This window comes from Balaenoptera ricei, chromosome 16 (assembly GCF_028023285.1).
Source record: "Balaenoptera ricei isolate mBalRic1 chromosome 16, mBalRic1.hap2, whole genome shotgun sequence".
In the NCBI taxonomy this organism is placed as follows: Eukaryota; Metazoa; Chordata; class Mammalia; order Artiodactyla; family Balaenopteridae; genus Balaenoptera; species Balaenoptera ricei.
Genome location: NC_082654.1, coordinates 34,065,064 through 34,089,660, shown reverse-complemented (window position 1 = coordinate 34,089,660; position 24,597 = coordinate 34,065,064). Strand labels below are relative to the sequence as shown.

General features: G+C 40.7%; 1 protein-coding gene and 1 non-coding gene across 2 annotated transcripts; both read left to right on the top strand.

The window, feature by feature from the left end:
* The first annotated feature begins 3,157 nt into the window (after positions 1-3,157).
* CEP55 (centrosomal protein 55) lies at positions 3,158-21,635 on the top strand. Its single transcript, XM_059900256.1, has 8 exons — positions 3,158-3,340; positions 5,351-5,626; positions 7,822-7,887; positions 16,188-16,338; positions 17,139-17,452; positions 19,116-19,187; positions 19,863-19,988; positions 21,400-21,635. Exons 1-8 carry the CDS (start codon positions 3,158-3,160, stop codon positions 21,598-21,600), a joined length of 1,389 nt encoding a protein of 462 aa, XP_059756239.1. The 3' UTR covers positions 21,601-21,635.
* On the top strand, positions 10,866-10,972 carry LOC132351346 (U6 spliceosomal RNA). The gene has a single exon (XR_009498285.1). It is a non-coding gene; the product is annotated as a U6 spliceosomal RNA (small nuclear RNA).
* Positions 21,636-24,597: the final 2,962 nt, after the last annotated feature.

The window sequence follows — 24,597 nt, the reverse complement described above, 5'->3', positions numbered from 1 at the left end:
TGGGTCTTCGTTGCTGTGCACAAGCTTTCTTTAGTTGTGGTGAGTGGGGGTACTCTTTGTTGCGGTGCGCGGGATTCTCATTGTCGTGGCTTCTCGCTGTGGAGCACGGGCTCTAGGCGCGCAGGCTTCAGTAGTTGTGGCTTGCGGGCTCTAGAGTTCAGGCTCAGTAGTTGTAGCGCACGGGCTCAGTTGCTCCGCAGCATGTGGGATCTTTCCCAGGCCAGGGCTCGAACCCATGCCCCTGCATTGGCAGGCAGATTCTTAACCACTGCGCCACCAAGGAAGCCCCACTATGCACTTTACATGGGTTCTCTCATTTAATGCTCATAACCGCCCTATGATATTATTATTTGTATCATTTTACAGATCAGGAAATTGAGGCTCAGAGAGGTTAATAACTTATTCAAGAACACACAGCTAGTAAGAGGCAGTCAGGAGCTAAAGTCATTCCTAATCCAGAGTTTAACCCCTGTGTGACGCTGCTTTCCTAGGATGTTTTGCTAGTGTATCCTTTTTATTGTGTCAAGCCTCTGATGAGTCTATGCTCGGCCTGAGAAGGGCAGGCCCTGCCAAACGCTTTCTGTGCCTCTGGGTTTTAGCAAGAGAAAGTCCTCAAAGCGGGTAACCAGGACCCGTATTTAACCAATAGACACCGAGCCGGAGGGCAGCAATCTGGAGCAAACGCCTGCCTAGCTTGCTTCCTCTAGGGCTCATAATCTCAGCGTTCAATCTGGGCGTGCCTATCAATCCTCCCACAGGCTACACTCCCCATTGCTCCACCCTGATTTTTGGGAGGAGGAAGGCTCACCCCAAGAGGAAAACAGGGAGGCTGTGCCCCCTTGTGGAATCCAATTCTCCCATTTTATAAAGGGCGAAACTGGTACTCGGAAGGGCGAATCATGCTCAAGGACGCGGATCTGGTTAGTCCCCGCTCACAGTCACTGGGTTTATCTCGCTCAGCATAGTAATTTGCTTCAGCCCCAAAGTGGATAAACACAAATCAGTTCCTTATAAAGAAACACCGAGCTTGAGGTCTGAAACCTCAGAAAAGCGTTGAGAAAGTCCCAGAACTCGGTAGCGGGTCCGCCGAAAGCCTTCCCGTCTTCGACCCCGCCTCTCGGCCTCAGCCCCACCCTTCGACCCCGGCCCTGAGGGTCTCCAGCCCGCACTCCATCGGCCCTCAGGTTCCAGGCCCCGCCCCTCGGAGGCCGCAGCCAATCGGAGAGCCGCGATCCCGTCGCGCGTGCCTCAACCCCGCCGGCAGTGACGTGCCCCACCCCACAGCCGCGGGATTCAAACTCCCGGAAGCGGCTCCCGCGCCGGAGGGTGAGACTGGGCCGAAGCGAGGCGCAGCGCTTCCCCTCAGGTGCCGGCTGGCTGCTGCGGGGGGCGACCGCGGAGGGTGGCGGGGGCGGCCAGGGCCCGCAGCCCCGGGGCCGGGCGAGACCGCGAGGGAGGGGGGGTCAGTGGGAGATCGCGTTAGCTGGGGTTCAATCTCTGCCCTCCCGGGTGCCCGTCGCGTTTCCCTGGCTCTCACTTGGTTCCTGGCCCTGGCTGGGTGCCTCACGGCCGTCGCCGATTCGATCCCTCCTTTCAGCCCTGCGGCGGGTATTATCCTCCTCTTTCAGACAAGCGCAGGTAGTTCGAGTGACTTGGCCAAGGTCTTTCGTTAGTACAGCCTTTTGCGGATTAGCAGGCACTTTCATGTCTATTCTACAGACATCTTCAAAGTGGGGTTGAGAAAAAAGGTGCCTGTTTTTGCAGTTTTTCTTTGCCTGTCTTCCCACGTGAGATCTTCTGTGAGGGTTTTCGTAAGATTTGCCTCCACTTGCAGACGACGTGGCCTGTAATAGAGGCGTCGTGCCCTTTGCTGGTTATCTTAGTCTTTCACCTTAGAATGGGCAAAACTCCAGGGCTAACCTTGTGATAGATGGTCTCTTCAACTCAGTTTACCCACTAATGGTATTTTCAGGCTCTCTGAGTCTACACAGGATGACCCTTAAGGTCCCTTCCGTAGAAAAACCTTCTCAACCGAGGTGTCTAAGTAGGTCTCCTCTACTGTTACTGGTATCATTTATCATTGTACTTTTCATTTCCTGGATAACATTTATTTTACAACTTGAGAATCTATGTTCGTTTCCTTGTTACTGCCTGCCGCGTCTGCTAGATCGAAAGTTCCGTTATGTAAGGGACATGTCTCTCTTTCATTTCTTTCTTTCTTTTTTCTTTTTTCTGCCAGTGTATACCCAGCGCCTAATATGCTGTCTGGTAAATTAAATTCTCCAATATTTTTTGAATGCATGAATAGTATCATATTCCTCTGGATTCCCTAGTCACATTACCATTATTTTATCTTGGGATCCATAGGTGGAAAATTGCTTTTTAACCTCCCTAATTAAAACTACTTTTATTATATACACAGTAATTTTTGCTATGTATTTTGCTCCTAGAGTTTATATTATGCCCTTGCTTCTTAAATGTCATCTAATACTATTAGCAAATATGCTAAACTTCTCCTTACTCCTTATTCTTAATTCCTGTCATTCCTGAATTCTGTGAATATTGTCTCTTTTTCCTATAAATGCCTCATATTGGATTCTTCTCACTTCTGCCCACTGTGCTCTCTCAGCTGACTATTATTATTAAGATAGATCTGAACTAGGCCTAGCTTATAAAACAGAGGACGCACCATTATGTCAGGTAATGACGTTTCAACGTCCAGATATTCAGAATTACATTATTTATCATTAGCTTTTTATTTTTGGGTAAAATTTGTCTTTGATTGTGATCTACTTCTTTCAGGCTTCATTTAATGGTTTAATCATTGGTTATCCCTCCATTTTTTTTAAATGAAACTTTTCTATTGAAGTATGACACACATACAGAATCCTGCACAAACACAAGAGTACAAGTTGACATATTGAATACTCGCCATGTATCTATCACCCAGATTTTAGAAATATATAGTGTTACTAGCACGCTAGAAGCCTTCCCCAGTCCCTGTTCCATACCCTACTGGTTTGGCTATATCACTTCTATTTAGATAGAAAAGTTCTTCTGTTTAGCAAATTAGTTATTAGACCTTTTCAAACCAGAGATTTGACCTTGTAAACTCAGACTTATAACTGTATTTTTATTTTTACAGACATTTTCAGAGATGTCTTCCAGAAGTCCCAAAGATTTAATTAAAAGTAAATGGGGACCAAAGCCTAGTAACTCCAAATCAGAAGCTGCATTAGAAAAATTTAGGGGAGAAATTGCAGCCTTAAAAACATCGGTGGATGAAATTGCAAGCGGAAAAGGAAAGCTGACTGATAAAGACAGACACAGACTTTTGGAGGTAAGACCCTTTAAACTGTAGTAAGCTTTGCTGTAGGAGATGAGAAAGTATAATGATATAATGTAGTTTTTATGTTCACTAAATGTAAAAAACAAATCTAATGTCAACTTTGGGATTTAGCTTTTAATGTGAATGTTTAAAAACCCATTTAAAAAAATAAAATAAAATAAAAACCCATTTAATCATGTATATTGGCTGCTTTACAAGTAATCTTTGTCTTCATTTTTTTTTTAAGGTAAAATCATTACAGATATTAGCATTTTGTGTTCTGTTAAACTATATTTCCCTAATTTACAATTTGGTATGATATAGTCTGTAAAGCAGTTAGGAATTTGCTAGAACTGGAAGGATTTAAAATTTAATCGTTAATTTGATTGTAATTTATTTTGCAAAAGTACTTTTATTGTTCATAGATAATAAATGATCTGTACTAAATAATATCATTGGATTCCTTTAAATTTTACTTTATAGGCACATCATAAAACCAAATGATTTATTATTTTTTAACACATATTTATTTATTTTTTTAATACATAATATGTGTTAACATATTTTAACACATTTTTTTTTTAACGCATATCACCAATTCTTAGACATAAAGATTATTTTGTAATCCGGTGAAGGAATCTAATAGCTTTCCTGAGAGATCTCTTTCCAGTTCATTCCACTTCTGACGAGCACTGGCTATCAAAACCCCTTTATGATCAATTGAAATTAAACTTCCTGTAACTTCTACCCGTTTGTTCTAGTTATGGCAACTAAAGCTACACAGAACAAGTCTATTTTTCTTTTTTATCCAATTGACAACTTTTCAGATATCCAAGGAAATCTTGCTTCCTCTTACTTTTCTGTAGACCAACCCCATATTCTTCGGCTTTACTGGCTTTTTCTCCTCCTGGTCACTTTCCTGAACACTCTGTGGTGTGTTCATGTCCCTCTTGAATTATGTACCTAGTATTGCATACAGTGGCAAACACAGGTTGAAACAGTACTATTATTTCCCGTTATCTGGATGATATACTCTATGAAAGCTTAAAATGGAATTCGGTTTTTTGGTTACTGTATCATACTACTGTCTTGTCTTAAGCTTGTAGGCAACTGAAAATTCCCTCATCATTTTCGTACAACTGTCCAACTCAATTTCCCCATCTTTATTTGAACAACTGCTTCTCTTCCCCACCCTCAAATGCAAGTTTTTAGTTTTATGTTGTTTTTCCTTTGTTAGCATGTAAAGCCATTCTGCTAACTTTTTCTATCATCTCTATTGATGCGTTCTCTCTTATGCCAGCAGGAGTTCAACAAACATGTCTTCTTTATCTTTCAAATCCTTGAAAATGTTGAACACTCCTTTGAAGGTCACCTTCTAGATTTGACACCAAATCATTTACTAACAAAAAGCAAGTTTATGAATGCACTTTTATCCGGGTAGAACATTTTGTTATTTTTAAATTCTGTTGCTTCAAGTTCATCAGTGAGCATGTATCTCTTTGTGTGACTCACTTTTAGCCTTTAAGATTATTAGAACTGGCATGATGGGGGAATGACTAGCAGATACTCAGGTGAGAGCCAGCTTTTCTTTAGCTTTCTCTAACCACTGCTGACAGAGTTGATCTCTCCTTTCTGTGTCCATGTCCCATTCATTTTCTATATATCTTAACCACAGCACTTACCATATTGCATTAGTGTATTGGTTTACCTCTCTGATTTCTCTGAGCATAAGACCTTGGCTTCATCTTTTTTTTTTTAACTTTTTATTTTATATTGGAGTATAGCTGATTAACAATGCTGTGATAGTTTCAGGTGCACAGCAAAGCGACTCAGCCATGCATATACATGTATCCATTCTCTCCCAGACTCCCCTCCCAGGCTTCATCTTCTTTTTTGCCCTGGTATCTGGTATAATGCTGACTTGATATATAATAAACACTTCATAAACGCTTGTTGTAATGTACTATTTATTTTTGTGTTTGACCTGGCCTTGTTCTAAGATTCTTCTTGGTTTATATCTAGAAAATTCGAGTCCTTGAAGCTGAGAGAGAGAAGAATGCTTATCGCCTCACAGAGAAGGACAAAGAAATACAGCGACTCAGAGACGAGCTGAAAGCCAAACACAGCACTACTGCATTGCTTGAACAGCTGGAAGAGAAAACAAAGGAAGGCGAAAGGAGGGAACAGCTGTTGAAATCCTTGTCTGAAGAGGCAGATGTATTGAAAAAACAGTTGTCTGCTACAACTGCGAGACTTGCTGAACTTGAAGGCAAAGCTGATACGCTTTGTTTATCACAGGTACTAATTTCTTTAAACCCAGATATTTTTAATCTTTTCTGATACAGTTTGTAATTCTTATGGAGAATGAGTTTGTTAAAACATGCTTGGCAAATGGTGAAACACTATAGTATACTAACAGGTTCCTTTTTTTTTTTATAGCCTGGTACTTCTCCATAAGCAAAAATAGGTAATATGGCTCCCTCCACTCCCCACACCACTGTTTTATGCAAGGGAGTATTCAGAATACAGAATCCGCAGTGTATCTACAACAGCCAGGAAGATTTTGTTGAGTTCTTTTTTCTATAGTTTGTATTGTGAAAACAATAGGCTTCATTTTTTGGTTGTTTTTCTTATTTGAGATACCCAGTTAAAATATCAAGTATGCTTTTTTCCTAACTGTACATGCTTTTTCTCTCTCTCTTTTGTTTTAGCGTCACTAGTGTAGCAAAAAGAGCAAGGATTTGTGGATAGGCAGATCTGAGTTCAGATCTTTGTTCTTCCACTTGCTAGCTCTGTGACTCTGAACAAATTCCTTAACCTCTCTAGCCTTGGAGACAATGCTAGAATTCACCAGACCCCTCTCCTAAACCTCAATTTCCACATCAGTAAAATCAGGGTAAGAATACTGGAGATTAAATGTTACAGTATATGTAAATAGCCTAGCAGAGTGCCTGGCATGTAGTAAGTGCTAAATAAATGGTTTCTTATGATCAGACCTTTGATTCTTTTGGAAATTTGGACATTTGAATAATACTAATACTACAACTATTAATACCACCTACAGAAGAAAATCTATGGCTTTCAGATACAATATGTCAACAATGTTAAGGGTCTTTCTACTTTATCTCCCCTTTAGAGTACCTATAATTTATGTGTACTCTCATAGATGGGCAATTGAGTGTTTCTACAGATGAGTTCAAAGAGGTTAAGCTTTTCTAGAGAATTTCCGTAGAACTGAAACTCATGAAACATTATAGTCAGATCCTACGTGGTTGACTAAACCTTTACTTAAAGCTCAAGAATTAGTTTCTTTACTTTTGAAGGTGGAAATGTAAATCTTGGAAGAAATGATAATTTAAAAAATGTATTCTTATTATAATTGTGGAATACCCACTACTCATTTCTGTATTAGTCAGCATGTCTAATTGCCTAACAACCGACCTACAAATCTCAGAGTCTTATGTGACAAATGATTATTTTTCCCTCATGTCACAGCCTAGGGCAGGTTGGAGTGGAGGAGGCTTTGCTCCACATAGTCATTCAGAGATCCACGTTCCTTCCTTCTAGTGGCTCCCCCATCCCTCAGGGTGCAGTCCTCTACCAGATCCGCTATACACAGCTGTGGGCTAGAGAGCATGTGGAGAATTGCGGAGCGTGTGAGGTCTAGGCCTGGGAATGGCATATCTCACTTTTGCTCACATTCCATTGGACAGAATTCAGTCTCATGACCTCACTAACCACAGGGAAGTCTGGGAAATGTAGTCCACAATGTGCCCAGGGAGAAAGGAAAGGGATTTGATGAACTATCTCTGTCATAGTTTCTACCTAAAGGACTAAATTGAGAGGGAGAAAGGGCTACATACTAGGGTGGCTAGAGCATCTTTGGAGAAAAAAATGTTTTGAGCTTCTTTGCCATCCTTCACATACATCTCTTTCCTTATAGCTGTTAAAAGACTGAAATATAGCTTTTTATGAGTTTTGTTGACTAGCCTGGGTACCTTACCACCTACTTCCCCTCTTTTTTTTCCTCTATGAGAAAATGAAGAAAAAAGAGGGGACAAATTATGTTTTGAGTTCTATATGAATGAATACTAATTAATACTATTGCTAATACAAATATAATTCTAGAAAACAACTTTCGTCTTTTATTTGCCAATTTAATATTTTCCAGATTTCATTTAAATAGCCCAGCTGTTTTGTCTCCTTCTGGTGAAAATCAGTGGGCTGTTCATATGCATTGAGGGCTATTCTGGCGATCCTGGGGTCCAGGTGACCTCAGAGGTCAAATTAGATATGAAATCTCAGGGTTTCCAATCTGCTTAGAAAGCTTCCAGGACATCTTAATTCTGCTCTGCTACCCATCACCTGGCATATACCAGATCTGGATTTTGGGATGCCCCTGTGAAGTATACTGTATTATTATGAAACTAAATATAATGAGGAAACTTCTGTTGTTAAATTTATGATGTTAACTAATATTGATTTACTTGTAGACTGTGGCTGCAAGTTGCTTCAGTTCATCATTGAGTAATCATGAAATGGAAATACAGCTGAAAGATGTAAGTTCATTTTTCTTTTATTAAGTTATGGCTAAAGAGGACTACTTCATTTATTATTAAATTTCATGCAAATTGACAGCAGTAATGCTGTGGCTTGAAAAAAATCTTTTGAGGAGATGGAGAAATGAATGGTTTGAGATCATCTCTCTAGGTTACTACCTTTAAGTCTCTTTCCAGGCATTCAAGAAGGCCAGTTCCTCTAAGTATGGACTCTAGGATAGAAAGCCCTGGAAATCACCATTTCTACCAAATACCTCAACAGTATCCCTTCTTCACCTAAATCTAATTTGCTCAACTATTTGATTTTTATAATGTAATTTAACTTGTAGTTTTTTTTTTTCTTTTTGTTTATCCACGCAAGATGTACTCCTTAGTTTGAAATTATTCCCTTGGAACCAGGGTTTGCTTTCATAGTTTGAAAAGGAAACACATTCTTTGTGTATTCAATGTTTCTTTTTTCTAGAATTTGATATGAGGTTATTTTAGATATATGGTAAAGCTGTATTACTTCAAACTTATGTCTTAAATGGATTGGTGAGTTTCATTGGAAATTAAATAAATTGGGGACACAAGACTACTATTCACATTGTACTTTTTCAAGTTTTAAGATTAGATGTGCAAAGTATGAAATTCTTGATTTAATTATTGGGTCAGTAGGTAGATATTGTGATTCCAGAAATATTACTGGCATGTCTACCCTGATCTAGGTATGCTCTCAAGATTCCTGTTTTGTCTTATCTAGCAGGTGTACCTTGAGGTCTATTTGATCTTCAAAAGAAGAATTTAAATCTGTTGAGTGTCTGTATAACTGGGTACCACATACCCTCATCAAAGTAATTTACCTAGAGGTAACAAAAATACAGAAGAAACATAATTCTTAAAAAACTATCAAAATAAGTTTTTTGTATCCCCAGCATCTACAAAATTGGAAAGAATGACTAAATGGAATCTTGCGGAGTTTCTTGAATTTCACTAGTGTCTCTTTTAGCAAAGTACCTGAAAATAGATGCTGTTTTCTTAAACACCGGTAATTTTTAGGCTTCTCAGTGCTAACTGCTTCAAAGAGCAACTAAAGTTATTTTTATGTAATGAGGATTGGTCTGGGGTAGAACCTGAAATTCTCCATTTCCAGTAAGCTGCAGGTGCTGCTGCTACTGTTAGTGGTCTGAAGACCACCCTTTAAGAACCATTAAATTACATTTGGGGAGCAAGAGGTGGTTTAGCTCTGGTTATCCCTTTGGAGTCTCAGCAGATCTTTTCGACCAGGAGGAGAATTATAGTTGGAGGACTTAGCAGTAGGGAAAGAGAAATGTCACTCCTCAGAGTCTGCACTGTCACAGTATTTGGCTTTGGGGAGCTCAGCAATTCTAATCCTACACCCTCTGCAAAGCTCCCACAAAACTTCCTGTAGAAGTTTACCCACCTATTTTAAGAATCAGTATTTGTTATGCTAAAATAATCTTAAGGCCGAGCTGTATCATTCCTCAGCTACCATTTAGGTCTCGCTGATATTTTGAAATAATTACACGGAGTTAATGCTGTAAACATTCTCCAGTGTCAGTAACTTTGAAACCGAATAGCTAAAAGTCAGTTTTAATAGGCATTTCTTGCTCTTGGTTTTAAAAATCTGATTTTTAGGGAATTCCCTGGTGGTCCAGTGGTTAGGACTGTCAGCTTCCACTGCAGGGGGAACAGGTTCAGTCCCTGGTCGGAGAGCTAAGATCCCAAAAGCTGTGCAGTGAGGCCAAAAAAAAAAGGAAAATCTGATTTTTAAATGTAGAATTATGGAAGATAAATAATAATTATTTTATTTTTTATTTGGAAAAAATTCAAATTTACAGAAAAGTTACAAGAATGGAAAATGGTACATAGAAGCCCACATACTCTTTACCAAAATTGAACTATTGTTAACATTTTACCCCATTTTATACTCTTTCTCTTTCAGTCCCCACCCCCATCCACACACACACACAGATATAATTTTTTTTTTTAATTTTATTTATTTTGGCTGCATTGGATCCTCGTTGCTACGCGTGGGCTTTTCTCTAGTTGCGGAGAGCGGGGGCTACTCTTTGTTGTGGTGCACGGGTTTCTCATTGTGGTGGCTTCTCTTGCTGTGGAGCACAGGCTCTAGGTGTGTGGGCTTCAGTAGTTGTGGCACGCGGGCTCAGTAGTTGTGGCTCGAGGGCTCTAGAGCGCAGGCTCAGTAGTTGTGGCACATGGGCTTAGTTGCTCCACGGCATGTGGAATCTTCCCGGACCAGGGCTCGAACCCGTGTCCCCTGCATTGGCAGGCGGATTCTTAACCACTGCGCCGCCAGGGAAGTCCAGTATTTTTTTCTGAACCATAAAATAGTTGCATATATCTACAGCCCTTTAAGCCTATATACTTCAATGTATATTCCTAAGGATGAGGATACTCTTTTTTTTTTTTTTTTTTTGAGGATACTCTCTTACATGACTTCAGTACAGATAGCAACTTTAATAAATTTAACATGGACACAATACTTGTATGTAATCTACCATCCATATTCCGGTTTTGTCAATTGATGTACATTTTTTCTTCCTCCAATATAGGCTAACGTTTCAATCTACATTAGAGTTTTTGCCCAAGGAATATTTAATGGGTCCCTGCCAAAGCAGGAGGAAGAGCTTTAGTAGCATTCCATACGGCTTCACTTTTGCCCACTCCTGTTCTGTATTTTTACTGATAACTTGGATGGAAATGGTAAATGCATGTCTAACAGATGTGTAGATGACACAAAGCTGGAAGAGATAACTAATGCGAGGAGGACTCTAAGGATACAAAACTCATAATGTCAGCATTCACTGGTAGCTATCAAATCCATTTATTATTGATTCTATAAAGAAATGAAAGAGTAGATGCAAAGAGTCAGTGAGGTCAGGAGTAAAGAAGTGTTTACTACTTTATTGAAGTAACATCGCCATCACGTGGCCTTTTAGAATATTGTCTCTCTTGTGCTCGCTTTGGCAGCACGTATACTAAAATTGGAACGATACAGAGAAGATTAGCACAGCCCCTGTGCAAGGATGACATGCAAATTCGTGAAGCAGTCCATATTTAAAAAGAAAAAGAATATTGTCTCTCATATCTTAAACCAATATAGTTTTGCTTCTCCTACTTAAGTAATGTATCGACAGATTCATTTAAAATAAGAAAATTTTCATGACCGTCCAACATTGACTTAAATTATTTATATTAAAATATTGCTTAAATACGGACATATTTTAAATTCGGTATAAAGTTAGGTATCTTTAGCATCTAACAATGATTTATAAGTATTAGGACATATGCGTGCTTTTTGAGTCGTACAATGCTACATCTCTTATCAATTAAATTTGAGTGTGTAAAACAGAGTGGCTATACAGCATCTCCGCTTGATAAATGAACTCTTCAGCCATATGAGGAAAACTAATGTTATAACTGCCTGACAGGTGCAGAGAGAAGAGTGGCTGGGGGGAGGGCCCTGGACTAAGTCATTGATTCCAGAGGCTGCCTCTGTCTTCCTGATCCATTTCCTAGTTTTATAGAGAACAGACATTGAAAATCCTTTAATTCCCATACCTGGAAGCTTTGCTCATGAGTTTCTAGGATACTTGTGGAAGCAGCCTAGCAAAGGTTGGAGGAACTCTCTAGACTTAGAGTTTCCCTATATAGAGATCTTTTTGGACATAGAGCTCAACTGCCTGTATCTTTTAAAAATTTTTATTATTTATTTACTTACTTATGGCTGCGTTGGGTCTTCATTGCTGCACGCGGGCTTTCTCTAGTTGTGGTGAGTGGGGGCTACTCTTCGTTGCGGTGGCTTCTCTTGTTGCGGAGCATGGGTTCTAGGTCTGTGGGCTTCAGTAGTTGTGGCTCGTGGGCTCTAGAGCGCAGGCTCAGTAGTTGTGGCGCACGGGCTTAGTTGCTCTGCGGCATGTGGGATCTTCCTGGTCCAGGGCTCGAACCCGTGTCCCCTGCATTGGCAGGTGGATTTTTTTTTTTTTAATATGTGATTACTTCTTGGGGTGTAATCTTTTTTTTTTTTTTAATTTTATTTATTTTTTGGCTGTGTTGGGTCTTCGTTGCTACGCGCGGGCTCTCTCTAGTTGTGGCGAGCGGGGACTACTCTTTGTTGCGGTGTGTGGGCTTCTCATTGTGGTGCCTTCTCTTTGTTGCAGAGCACGGGCTCTAGGTGCACAGGCCTCTGTAGTTGTGGCTCGCGGACTCTAGAGTGCAGGCTCAGTAGTTGTGACACATAGTTGCTCTGCGGCATGTGGGATCTTCCCAGACCAGGGATTGAACCTGCATCCCCTGCATTGGCAGACGGATTCTTAGCCACTGCACCACCATGGAAGTCCCTGCCTGTATCTTTTTTTTTTTAAACGTTTCTTTAATTAATTAATTAATTTATATTTATTTATTTATTTATGGCTGTGTTGGGTCTTCGTTTCTGTGCGAGGGCTTTCTCCAGTTGGGGCGAGCGGGGGCCACTCTTCATCGCGGTGCGCGGGCCTCTCTCTGTCGCAGCCTCTCTTGTTGCGGAGCACAGGCTCCAGATGCGCAGGCTCAGTAGTTGTGGCTCACGGGCTTAATTGCTCCGTGGCATGTGGGATCTTCCCAGACCAGGGCTCGAACCCGTGTCCCCTGCATTGGCAGGCAGATTCTCAACCACTGCGCCACCAGGGAAGCCCCCCTGCCTGTATCTTTAAAGGATGAAAATTCCTACCTGAAAGAAGATGCCCTGATATGCAACCAAAAACTTCCAGTATGTACTTACCACTTATCCCATCTCACACTTCTAGAGTGAGATTGTGGGGCGGGGGGCAGGAGCCCCACCTTTTACAGTGTACCTACAACAAATGCAGGATGATTCATAAAGAATTGAACACTTCTGAAAATGTATTCCAGTATGTATATGTTACTTCAGTAGAGTTACACCATGCAACTTTTTTGTTAAGAACTTTGTGTTTTTGCCATCTCTTTCTGGCAGCCCTGAAGGTTAAGAAGTTACACATCCTGGCTGCCACATTTTCATTATTGATAATAGTAAATTCTAACAGGTCTGGGATGAATTATGACATAAAGGATACATATTATACACTTGTAAGATTATAGAAATAGTTGTGATAGTTCCATTACGCATTACTTAGTTAATGAGTAATCGATTTTTGAAAATGTTTTATTCTTTTTGAATCACTCTAAATGTATTGTTCTACTGTGCGTAAGGAACTGCTAGATTCTTTCCTGCCCTCTCCTCTTCCCTGAACACTCACAAACTCTGGTTTGGGGCTACAAGGCTTGCTTGTTCTTGCAGCCATTGTTTCCCCACCCCATGTTGTCAACATCGTTCACAAACATTTATCAGGCAGCCACTGGTTACGGAAACAGTGAACACAAACAAGGAACTGTGAAAGAAAATATCTAAACAAGCCTGTGCTCAGCTGTCCAGAGGGCTCAGGATGTAGTTAAGATAAGTATCATCAGGAGACAATCAAGGTCATGAGTATAAGATGCCGAATAGATTGAGTGGACATGAAAATCACTATTGGCTTAGGAAGGAGAGGAAGCTTAATGAGGACAGTTATGGTGAGAAGCCTTGAAAGACAAGCCTGGATTCATCAGAACTTGATGAAAATGTGGTATTTAAGTGGGCAGGTAACAGGAAGGGGTTCTAGGGCACTCTGCACAGAGGGAAGAGGCACAGAGTGTGTGCACAGTTGTGTAGACAACAAGGCAGCAGTGGAGGAGAGGAAAGGCCAGGCTGCGACCTGAAGAGATGGGAGGCGGCAGATGGTGGACAATTTTAATGTCAGCCTAAGGGAACATAGCTACAGTTCAGCAAGTGGTGTCCTGAAGCTTTAAAATATTCTCAGTTATTTAATATAAGTAGAACAATTTAGCACTTTGGGGGACCAAGGAAGAGGTTGAACTGAACTTATTAGCAGTAACTATTTTAATTCAAAATACTGAGTTATCGTTGTATTAACTGACTTAAAGCTTTTGGTCCTGGCCTGCATCTTCTCTCACTCTTCTCAATGGGGAAATCACCCTCCAACTGAGGATTTCTAAATCCCCAAATGATCAGGGTTTACCAAGACCCAGCAGTGAATCATTGCTCCAGCAGGTATTCCTGTGGGAACAGACAGGTGATAGCATGGGCGGCAGGGACAGAGGGCTCAGTACCAGTGAGCTTGGCCATTGCGAAGGGGTGTTAGCGTCACTGTGTGCGCCTCCTCCTGGGGCCCTTCACCCATAACATTTTATGCATGTGACATCAGGTTTAGCCGTGCATGCTCTCTTTACACAAATAGTAATTGAGACTTATTTCCCCAGCCTCCCGGTAACATAGAACGAAAGGGGGGCGGTCCCATCCTCTTGGACTGAAGACCTAGATTGGAAAGGAGAGAGGAGTTATAATCTCATTGCATGTTGGTGCTACAGTATAAGAATTTCAAGACTTTTTTCCCTCTAGTACCCACAGGTGAATTGCCTTCTTTGCTAGCTTTCAACCTGAATCTACGTCCTGCTTTCAATAACAACAATGAAAGCTGTTACTGGCAAAACAGGAGGTATGGATGAGGGGGAGGAGGTCTGTACAGTTGCTGGGGATGCCCCACAGGCTCCTTTGGCTTTGCCTTTGACTGAATTTGCAAGGATCCAGTGGTTAAGAGAAGTGAGAGTTAGAATCAGAAGATATATGAATTTGTCCTAGTTAACAATCAAAATATCAATAGAATTTTTCATTAAGAAATTTCATAAATCTATACACCTCTGTCCATATCTTCTACCTTGTTGTATCCACTGAAGTAAATGTAGCTTCTTTTTTTTTTTAAATATGAAACTTCATTCAATTTTTTTTTATGTATTTATTTATTTATTTATTTATTTATTTTGGCTGTGTTGGGTCTTCGTTGCTGCGCATGGACTTTCTCTAGTTGCGGTGAGTGGGGGCTACTCTTCGTTGCGGTGCGAGGGCTTCTCATTGCAGTGACTTCTTTTGTTGCGGAACACAGGCTCTAGGTGTGCGGGCTTCAGTAGTTGTGGCATGTGGGCTCAGTAGTTGTGGCTCGCAGGCTCTAGAGCGCAGGCTCAGTAGTTGTGGCACATGGGCTTAGTTGCCCCACGGCGTGTGGGATCTTCCCGGACCAGGGCTCAAACCCATGTCCCCTGCATTGGCAGGCGGATTCTTAACCACTGCGCCACCAGGGAAGCCCTTAGTGTAGCTTCTTATGTGAATATTTTGCTAATGTCTTGCCACAGATCAGATGGTATGATCCACAGAAAATGTAGATGTGATTTTACAAAATTTTCCAGCTTGTGCTAGGTGGCTGGTAAGGCATCATCTAGTTTCTTGTAGGAAAGATGTAACTGAAATGAAAAAATAATATTAGCAGTAACAGTAAAGTGAAGCACTTTCCCTCTTACCAGCTAACTTAAACAGACACTGCTTATTTTATTTTATTAATATTATCCCATCATTCAAATAATTTCTTGACTATACATTGTATGCAAAAGCTGGGAATCCTCTTGGAAAAGCATGGTCTGCCACTTCAAGGAACTTACTATCTATTTGAGAGAAACAGCAAACAGAAAAAAGCTGAAGATGGTTGATAAAATAATTTTTTAAAATATGTAGATATATGTATATATAACAGCTGAGTTCATAAGCCCCTATACAAACCAGATGACTGGTCCCAATTTGGGATTTTTGAGTTCTAAAAGATGTAAAAGATGAAAATTGGTGATAAAGAGAGAGGATGGTATTTAAGTTTGAAATGGAGTTAGCAGTGCAAATGGTGTATTGGGGAGCGACATCTGTGAAAGGAAAAGGAAGGCAGCAGGACTGGGCAGGGGCACCGTCAGGCCAGCATGCAAACCTGACAGAGCCTCTGTCCACCCCGTGGAGAGCTCCCAGGCAGAGCCCTATGTTGGGTGGAAACAGCTCTTTCTTAAAAGAGTATCTGAGCAGTGCATTTCCACTTCTACCACAAAGACATTCTGTTTACAGAGAATGACATGGACACAGACACAAAGCAAATTGTGTATAGGAAACAGCAGACAAATGAACTTAACCCCATGTAGACGTGACTTTGCCATGTTATTAGGTATTCTGAAGGTGTGTGGCCTTAAAATGTGTCTCTGTGTCAGGAGCTTTACAGTGGTTGCCTAGAATCATTCTGTGATATGAGCTGTAGAGTTTTTGTGTGCTGGAAAAGACTGCATCCCGTGGGCTCCCTTGTCCATTTTAAGAGTTTGGGTTTTTATTATTGATTTGCTTTCATTTTCACTTTGAGGCTCTGGAGAAAAATCAGCAATGGCTTGTGTATGATCAGCAGCGAGAGGTCTACGTAAAAGGACTTTTAGCGAAGATCTTTGAGCTGGAACAGAAATTGGAAACAGATGTTCATGCACTCCCACAGGAGACAAAAAAGACTGAATCAGAAGGTACTGGTATGAAAATGTTCTCTGGGTTGGCCTGGCTGACATTTTTCAAAAGAAGAGATTCATCAAATTTAGATTCTTATAGACATGTGTTATAAAGTAAAGTAAGAGCAGGTCTGCTAGCCCTGAAGTAAGAAATACCATTTTAGCCAGTCTGTTTCATTTCCCATTGTTTTCTGGTACCAAAGGGCATAAGTGACAGGGTAAAGGGATCTTGCAGCCCTGAAGGCACATTAAGTTTTCTCCACCTTGCATATCCTTCCCCTCCTTCAAAGTCCTTCTCCAACTTTATTTCCCCCAGTGCTGACCTTATCTTTCTACTCAGCTTCCCTTTAGCAGTTATTCATATCAATCCCAGGAGAAAGATTACATCTTTATACATTATTCTTCAATCATTTGAATCTCACCCTAGAACTGAGGTGAAGTTTCTTCTGAGTGATGCTATCTTTTTTGCCAAGTGGTTTGCAGCTTCTCTGACACTTACCTCCATATCTATAAATAATGAGTTAATGGCCCTATTTGTTGATTGTTTTCTTTAGACATTCGTGACTTTCCCTCCCTCAGAATAATTATATTACTGTTTCTAGTTCTTCTATTTATTCATTTTGTGCCTTCAAGTAGTATACCTGAACTTCTGTTTCTTGTTCTGTCAAATATCAGCCATGTTCCCTATCTCTTGACTCTTCGTTTTTGAAGGTGAGGAAATAAATGTGATCTTGTTTATAGAAACATATTTACATTTATTTCTTCAGGAAAATTCTCTCTTTTATAAAGTGAGTTGTGCCCCGATGTGTTTGTCATAGGTTATCTTAAGGAAGAAAAGCAAAAATATTACAACCATCTCTTGGCAAATGCAAAAAACGATCTTGATGTGGAACGACAAACAATAACTCAGTTGAATTTTGAACTTAGTGAATTTCGAAGAAGATATGAAGAAACCCAAAAAGAAGTGCAAGATTTAAATCAGCTGTTGTGTTCACAAAGAAAGGCAGATGTACAACATCTGGAAGATGATAGGCATAAAACAGAGAAAATACAAAGGCTCAAGGAAGAGAATGATCTTGCCAGGGAAAAACTTGAAGAAGAGAAGAAGAGATCTGAAGAGCTCTTATCTCAGGTGAGTCTAACCAGCAAGGTTTTCCATGGTTTATAATTCAGAATTTTCATGGTACTTACTAAGTGTCAGGGACTATTTTAACTACTTGGGAACCAGCGAGGAGCAATGCAAGTTCCTGCCCCCTCCTAGGAGTTCATACTTAGAAGGGAGACAGACCATAAACAAGTACCTAAATAAACAAGTAAACTAAAGAAAATAAAACAGGGTAATATGACCAAGAGAAATTGGGGGCTAGCGGAAGCATCACTGAGGAGATGGTATTTGGACAAAGCTGATGGTGAGAAGGAACCGGCGAGGTGGGTGACTGTGGGAATTCCCTCCTAGTGGGAGGAAATCACAGACACAAAAGCTGAGTGAGGAGGAGTTAGGTATGTGTGAGAAGCTGAAAGAGGGGAAGTTAAGGGGGGATCAAGGCTGATTCCTAGGCTGGCACTGAGATTGTGATGACACTGGCTCAAGTTAATTACCAGACGCCCTCCACGTTCTCACTATGCTCACAGCCGGATCCAGGATGTCCGTCTCAGTAATGTTGGCATTACTGAGGATTATTAGAATTGAATACTACTTCAACAGAAACTCATTAATTTAAATTTTGCCTGGCAGCATGAAATAATGGAAAAAACATAATTTGAGGTCCATACCAGGTTTCTAATTGTGTGGCCTGAGGAAAATCAGCTAACTTCTCTGACTTGCAGGTTATTTGTGTCAAATTAATAATAGTAAATATAACAACCTCTTCTCGCCTCATAGGACTTTTATGAAGGTCAACTGAGAGAATGTAAAAGCACTTTGTAAATTAAAGGGCTAGGTAAATGTTAGTTATTGCTACTATTAGAATAGTAATTTTGGGGACTTCCATGGTGGCACAGTGGTTAAGAATCCGCCTGCCAATGCAGGGGACACGGGTTCAAGCCCTGGTCTGGGAAGATCTCACATGCTGTGGAGCAACTGAGCTTGTGAGCCACAACTACTGAGCCTGCGCTCTAGAGCCCACGAGCCACAACTACTGAAGCTCGCTCGCCTAGAGCCTGTGCTCTGCAACAAGAGAAGCCACTGCAATGAGAAGCCCGCGCACTGCATTGAAGAAAAGCCCCCGCTCACCGCAATTAGAAAAAGCCCAAGTGCAGCAATGAAGACCCAACGCAGTCAAAAATTAAATAAATTAATTTAAGAAAAAAAAGAATAGTAATTTTTAAAATCCTCCAAAAGTTGAGAGAGAGGGAAAAAAATAGTCCGTAACATTTGCCTTCTTAGTCTTTACCACCCTTACTTCTGCCTGCAGGTGCAAGCAGTGATATTTATGAAAGATTATGCAGAAGTGACTGAGAATTTTGCTTCTACTCTGGCCGAGGTGGCCAGGCTCTGCCAGCTTTGTTATCCTACTCAGAAATATTAGTGGATGTCATAACCTGAAGGAAAGTGGGTGTGTCCACTGCGGTTTAGTGTTTTTTATCAACATTCAGTCTGTGCCTCAGGGAACTCTTGGCCTGGGCGGTACTGCTCAGCTGCTTATATAGATAGGCTGCTCAACCACAGCTGGAAGGACTCGCCCAGAAGAGCAGGTGTTGCCCTGGTTAGAAATGTGAGCCTGTTATGCATCCCAGGTCAAGGTCAAACCATAAAATGTCAATGTGACAGTGTTGGTTCTATTTACATCCTACAGGTCCAGTTTCTTTACACGACGCTGTTGAAGCAGCAAGAGGAGCAGACAAGGGTAGCTCTGTTGGAACAACAGGTATTCATTGGGGTTGCTTCTAAATTCCATTTAACCCTTTAGAAAATGGAATTTTTCCTCATGTTTACACTATTCTGTGAAGAAACATTTGAAAGTCATAGAAAATGTTTCTTAAAAACTTTAACAAAATATTTAAAGTGACTATCTGTGCCAGCCATATGTTCCCGTTACTATCTTTAGGCTAAACCAGATTCTCTAAGGTGACATGGCAATTTTCTTGACAGGTAGATGTTTGTCCTCGCAAATTTTATTCTTCCCTAAATGGCTGCTAGTCTGACCGGATGTCCCTAATAGGGCTGCTTGATAACTTCAAGTGGAACTCAAAGAGACACCAGTTATTCTCAGAAGAGACACCAGAGATTTTTAGTATATTCCAAACCAGGGAACAGCCATCTCTTTCCCTTCCCCACAAAAAGGAGGATGGGGAGGACGAATTCTAACCAGCAACTTCTTAAGCTGCTCCTCACTCACTTATACCTCAAGCTTTGGTTTTGCTCCTTGGACAAAGCTTTTTCATTTATCAACATCTCACTGTGCTCAGAGGAATTCTTGCTCTAATGGTACAATACATGTTTGCTTCTTGTGCTAATAAAAAAAAAAAATGCAAGCATCCAGTCAAGAAAACTAGACAGTATATGCTAGCTGTCATTGTCTTGTCTTGGGCATTTTTTCTAGATGCAGGCATGTACTTTAGACTTTGAAAATGAAAAACTTGACCGTCAAAATATGCAGCATCAATTGCATGTAATTCTTAAGGAGCTCCGAAAAGCAAGAAATCAAATAACACAGTTGGAATCCTTGGTGAGTTCGGAATGGTTAAACTAAAACTTATTTTCATCTTTCTCTTTCTGCCATCTTTCTATTTATGTGTAAAACCATTTCCTGAAGTAGGAGGATACAGCTTAAAGAATGGCTGTTTCTCAAATCAATCAAATCAAATCCCCTGTCTCTTCTGAAGCAACTGCCCTTTGAGCATCAGTTCAGCGGACTAGACAGAGGGACATCATGGGCCTCTTGGTAATGATAACATTACCGGTGCCTGGGATCATTCCTCACCCACCCTGGGCTCTGTGATTCTAAAGGCACTAAACAGTGCCTGGCCTGGGGGATACAGGGGGCAAGGCAGGGCAGTTGTACATCCTGAATTGAAATTATTCTTTTCTATTTAAAAAGAAAGAAAGAAAAAAATGCTGGTTTTAGGGCTAATGGACTATTACTGTTAATACTCTCTTCTAGGCATATTGAGTTGAGTACTTTCTGTGGGTTACCCTGAACACATAATCTTTTTAAACATTAACCTTTTAAATAACATGCTTCTATGAGGAAATGGTTTTTGATTTACCTATTTTCATCCTATTAATAAGCTTTGGACCAAATCTGTTAGGGTCTGTGTGTGTTATGTCCCATTAGCACACATTTCATATATCATCCTAGTACTGCAGAATATTTGCAGATGGTGAAATGTTACAAACAGAATTCCTCAGTTTTCAAAAGAGAAAAAAGCAGTTGTTAAAATCATTTGTAATTTCTTTATGAAGAAAAGACAGAAAATAAATTTTTGGCTCTATTTATGTCATTGATATTGACCATTTATAATATTTGAAATTGAAATTTATAATTCATTCCTGTTGATGACTGTTTTTCAAAGTATAGGAAGCCAAAGGGTATGCAAAAGAATCCATAATTTTCCTGTATTTTTCTTTGTGTTCCTACCATCCACCATCTTCATATTATGTTGTGAAGTGCTCATTTTTAAGCTTTACTGACTATTCTAAATTCCTCAGGGAAAAAATCAGGAAATAGGGAAGTCACAAAGGAATTATACAACATCTTAGTCATTTCTGTGTATAACCTGTTTGACCTGCTAAAATTCTTTGCTGCTCTTAATTCCATGTAGTTCTTTATTACTGAAGTTACCCCTCCTTTACAAACCTAGCAAACTTTGTCAGCACTGCCCACCCGCCCACCTTTACATTTGGCTCTAAGCATTTTAATAAAACCTATCTATGTAAACACCCAACCCTAGTACTTCCTGGGTAATTTGGGTGATTTATAACCGCCTTGTATGTTACCACCATAATACGGGTGACCAGAGATTCAGAAGAAAATCTGTCTACAGGGCTGAAGCGACTGGAGTACCTATGGAGCAGTTACAACTGCTGGATGGTAGGCCATCTATACAAACCATGTTCGTTTGACATTTATTTTTCAGAAGCAGCTTCGAGAGTTTGCCTTCACAGAGCCATTAGTCACTTGCCAAGGAGAGACTGAAAACAGAGGAAAAGTTGGCTCACCAAAAAGTCCTACTGCTGCACTAAATGAAAGCCTGGTGGAATGTCCCAAGTGCAATATCCAGTATCCAGCCACCGAACATCGAGATCTACTCGTCCATGTTGAATACTGTTCTGAGTAACAGTATAATTATTCTTTGTTTTTGTGTCAAAAGATTCAGTACTGTATTTTATTACATTAGCTTATGGACATTTTGAATTACTTATTTCACCTCAGATCAGAAAGTGCCTATATACCTTTGAGACTCTGGCATAGGAGTGAATCATTGTATTATTATTATTTTTTGCCTGATTTGCATTTCCTTGGCAGTGATACCTCCCTGCAGTGGTTCATCTTGAGGCTTTAGTGACAGAATGTGGAGAGCATTGAATGCTGAGATGACTAACATTTTGCACTGTTGAAGTACTTGATGGAGAAAAGATAGTTCAGGTTATTGCTTGTGGGTCAAATTTGTTACACCAACAAGCAACTATTTTATGTTTTGTGGATTTTTAAAAATCAAAGGTAATTAACCAGGGATCTTATTGTGTTAGTATTTTTTAATCCAAGCACTTATTAAGCCTACAGTTCTGATTTTGATGTCCATTGTGAAAAGATGGTGATACTTTTTTCATTTTGTTTTTTTCCTTTCTATGATAGAGCGGTTATTAGAAAAGTTGGGGATTTTCCTGATCTTTATTGCTGCTGACTGTTGAAACTGTAAACCTACCTGTGTTCTAAGCACAAAGCAGATTCTGTTTAAGGAATACTCCTTAGTAGCCACACACAATGTTTTCTGTAATGTTAACTGGCTATAACTTTAACTTGAATTTCATTAGCACATGTTGGTTAGCTAAAATTGTTAAAATGAATTTTGACACAACCACCTAGCCCTCTCTTTTGATTTGCACGTGTTTTATTTATTTATTTTTGGCGCTCTCAAAAGCTGGGCGATGTAATGAGCAGATATTTGCTTATCTGAATATATATTTTTATACATGCGTGTGTAAACCAAGAAATTTTTTATTTCTTCAGGTTTTCTAAAATGCTTAACACTGGGCTACTGTTAGTAATGTAGAGGAGAAAAGAATAAAATTATATAATAAGTTTTGCTCTGAGGAGTGTATATGTATATAGACAGGTATTGTAAGATTTCTGCCCTGAGAGGGGTGCCAGAGAGTTACAGATAAACGTACAGTGTAAGATGATAAGGTGGTTCAGGATACCTTGGAACCAAAAACTGCATGAAGCTCAGAAAGTTTAAGCAAAATGCCCATAATCATAAAAAAAAGACATCCTTGGATTTCAGACTCCAGAGCCCGTCTTCTCTCCACCAGAAAACCCTTATGAATTCTCCAAACTCAGTATCCTGAAGTGATATAACTGGAGTAATGGGATGTTTCTTGAGTTACAGAAATGGCAGAACACACCTGGTCTCTTTTCCCTCTGGTCTGGGAAGTTCTGCCTTGTCAAACCCCTCCACCTGTTCCATGGATCCCTGCTGTGCCAATTCGGCAACATCTTTAAGTTCATTCTCCAAACGTTTATTAAATGCCAACTACACGCAAGGCTCTGGGCTAGGTGTTAGTGATACAGTAATAGTAAAATGCAGCTCCATCTTCACAATCTGGTAGAAGGGACCAACAGCTAAACACGTAAGTATAATATGTTGTAGGAAGTGCTATAATCAAGGTATATGTTGAGTAGAGGAATTGATTTATTTAAACCCTGCTTTAGTCTAATAAAGATTGGAGGTCTGACTCTTCAAAGATATGTCTTATACTAAGATAAAATTTAAAAGAAGTAGGAAAAAGCAATAGTAAAACAAGACTAAGAAGTGAAATGGAGCCACTCACAAGGGTAGCCCCAAGGCAGGCCATGGAGCGCTTCTGAGAGGGGAGCCCTGAGTTTGAGACTGAGCACAGAGAAGCAATCCTGAACCCCATTCACAGCTGATCTTCAAGAGAAACACCACTGTAGTGATCCTGGTACTGAGATTATAAAGAGATGCCTCCAGTGTGCCTTTGCAGAGAAGAAAACATGTAACTAGAGGTCCATGGCCTCAACAACAACCTCGCCTTAAACAGCAGTGAATTCCACTCCGCTGATTTCTTTTTATTTATTTATTTATTTTATTTTTGGCTGCGTTGGGTCTTCGTTTCTGTGCGAGGGCTTTCTCTAGTTGTGGAGAGCAGGGGCCACTCCTCATTGCGGTGCGCGGGCCTCTCACTATCGCGGCCACTGTTGTTGCGGAGCACAGGCTCCAGACGCGCAGGCTCAGTAGTTGTGGCTCACGTGCCCAGTTGCTCCGCGGCATGTGGGATCTTCCCAGACCAGGGCTCGAACCCGTGTCCCCTGCATTGGCAGGCAGATTCTCAACCACTGCGCCACCAGGGAAGCTCCGCTGATTTCTTAATGATAGGGGTGAAAAACGTCGTGTCCAGAGGCAATTCCATAATCCTCAACAGCAGGCAATACTATACTCTCCCAGTATGTAGCTCTCTGCTGCTCTGGGTTATCCCAGAGTAAATTTTAGTCAGAGGAGCCAACTCAAAAGCCCCCTCTGACGGGCCAGATGGGAACTCCAATGAGCCAGCCTGCCAGCCGGACCGTGGAAGCTGGAAAATGCCTGTCTTCACCCAAAGGGGGCGCAGCTGCTCAGCTCCAGCCAACGTCGTATGTGAATGCAAGCCCAGTGTGGCTGATCTTTCAGATTTTCCAAGAGAAATCTCGTATTTTTTTTTTTTTAATTTATTTATTTATTTTTTATTTGTTTATTCTTTTCTGCATTGGGTCTTTGTTGCTGCGCGTGGGCTTTCTCTAGTTGCCGTGAGCTGGGTCTCCTCTTTGTTGCAGAGCACAGGCTTCTCATTGCAGTGGCTTCTCTTGCTGCGGAGCACGGGCTCTAGGCGCGCGGGCTTCAGTAGTTGTGGCATGCGGCCTCAGTAGTTGTGGCTCGCAGGCTTAGTTGCTCCGCGGCATGTGGGATTTTCCTGGACCAGGGCTCGAACTCGTGTCCCCTGCATTGGCAGGTGGATTCTTAACCACTGTGCCACCAGGGAAGTCTCGAAATCTCGTATTTTTAAGTGTGAAATCTTCCAATTTTTTTTTTTTTAATCACAAATGAGGTCTTTTATTT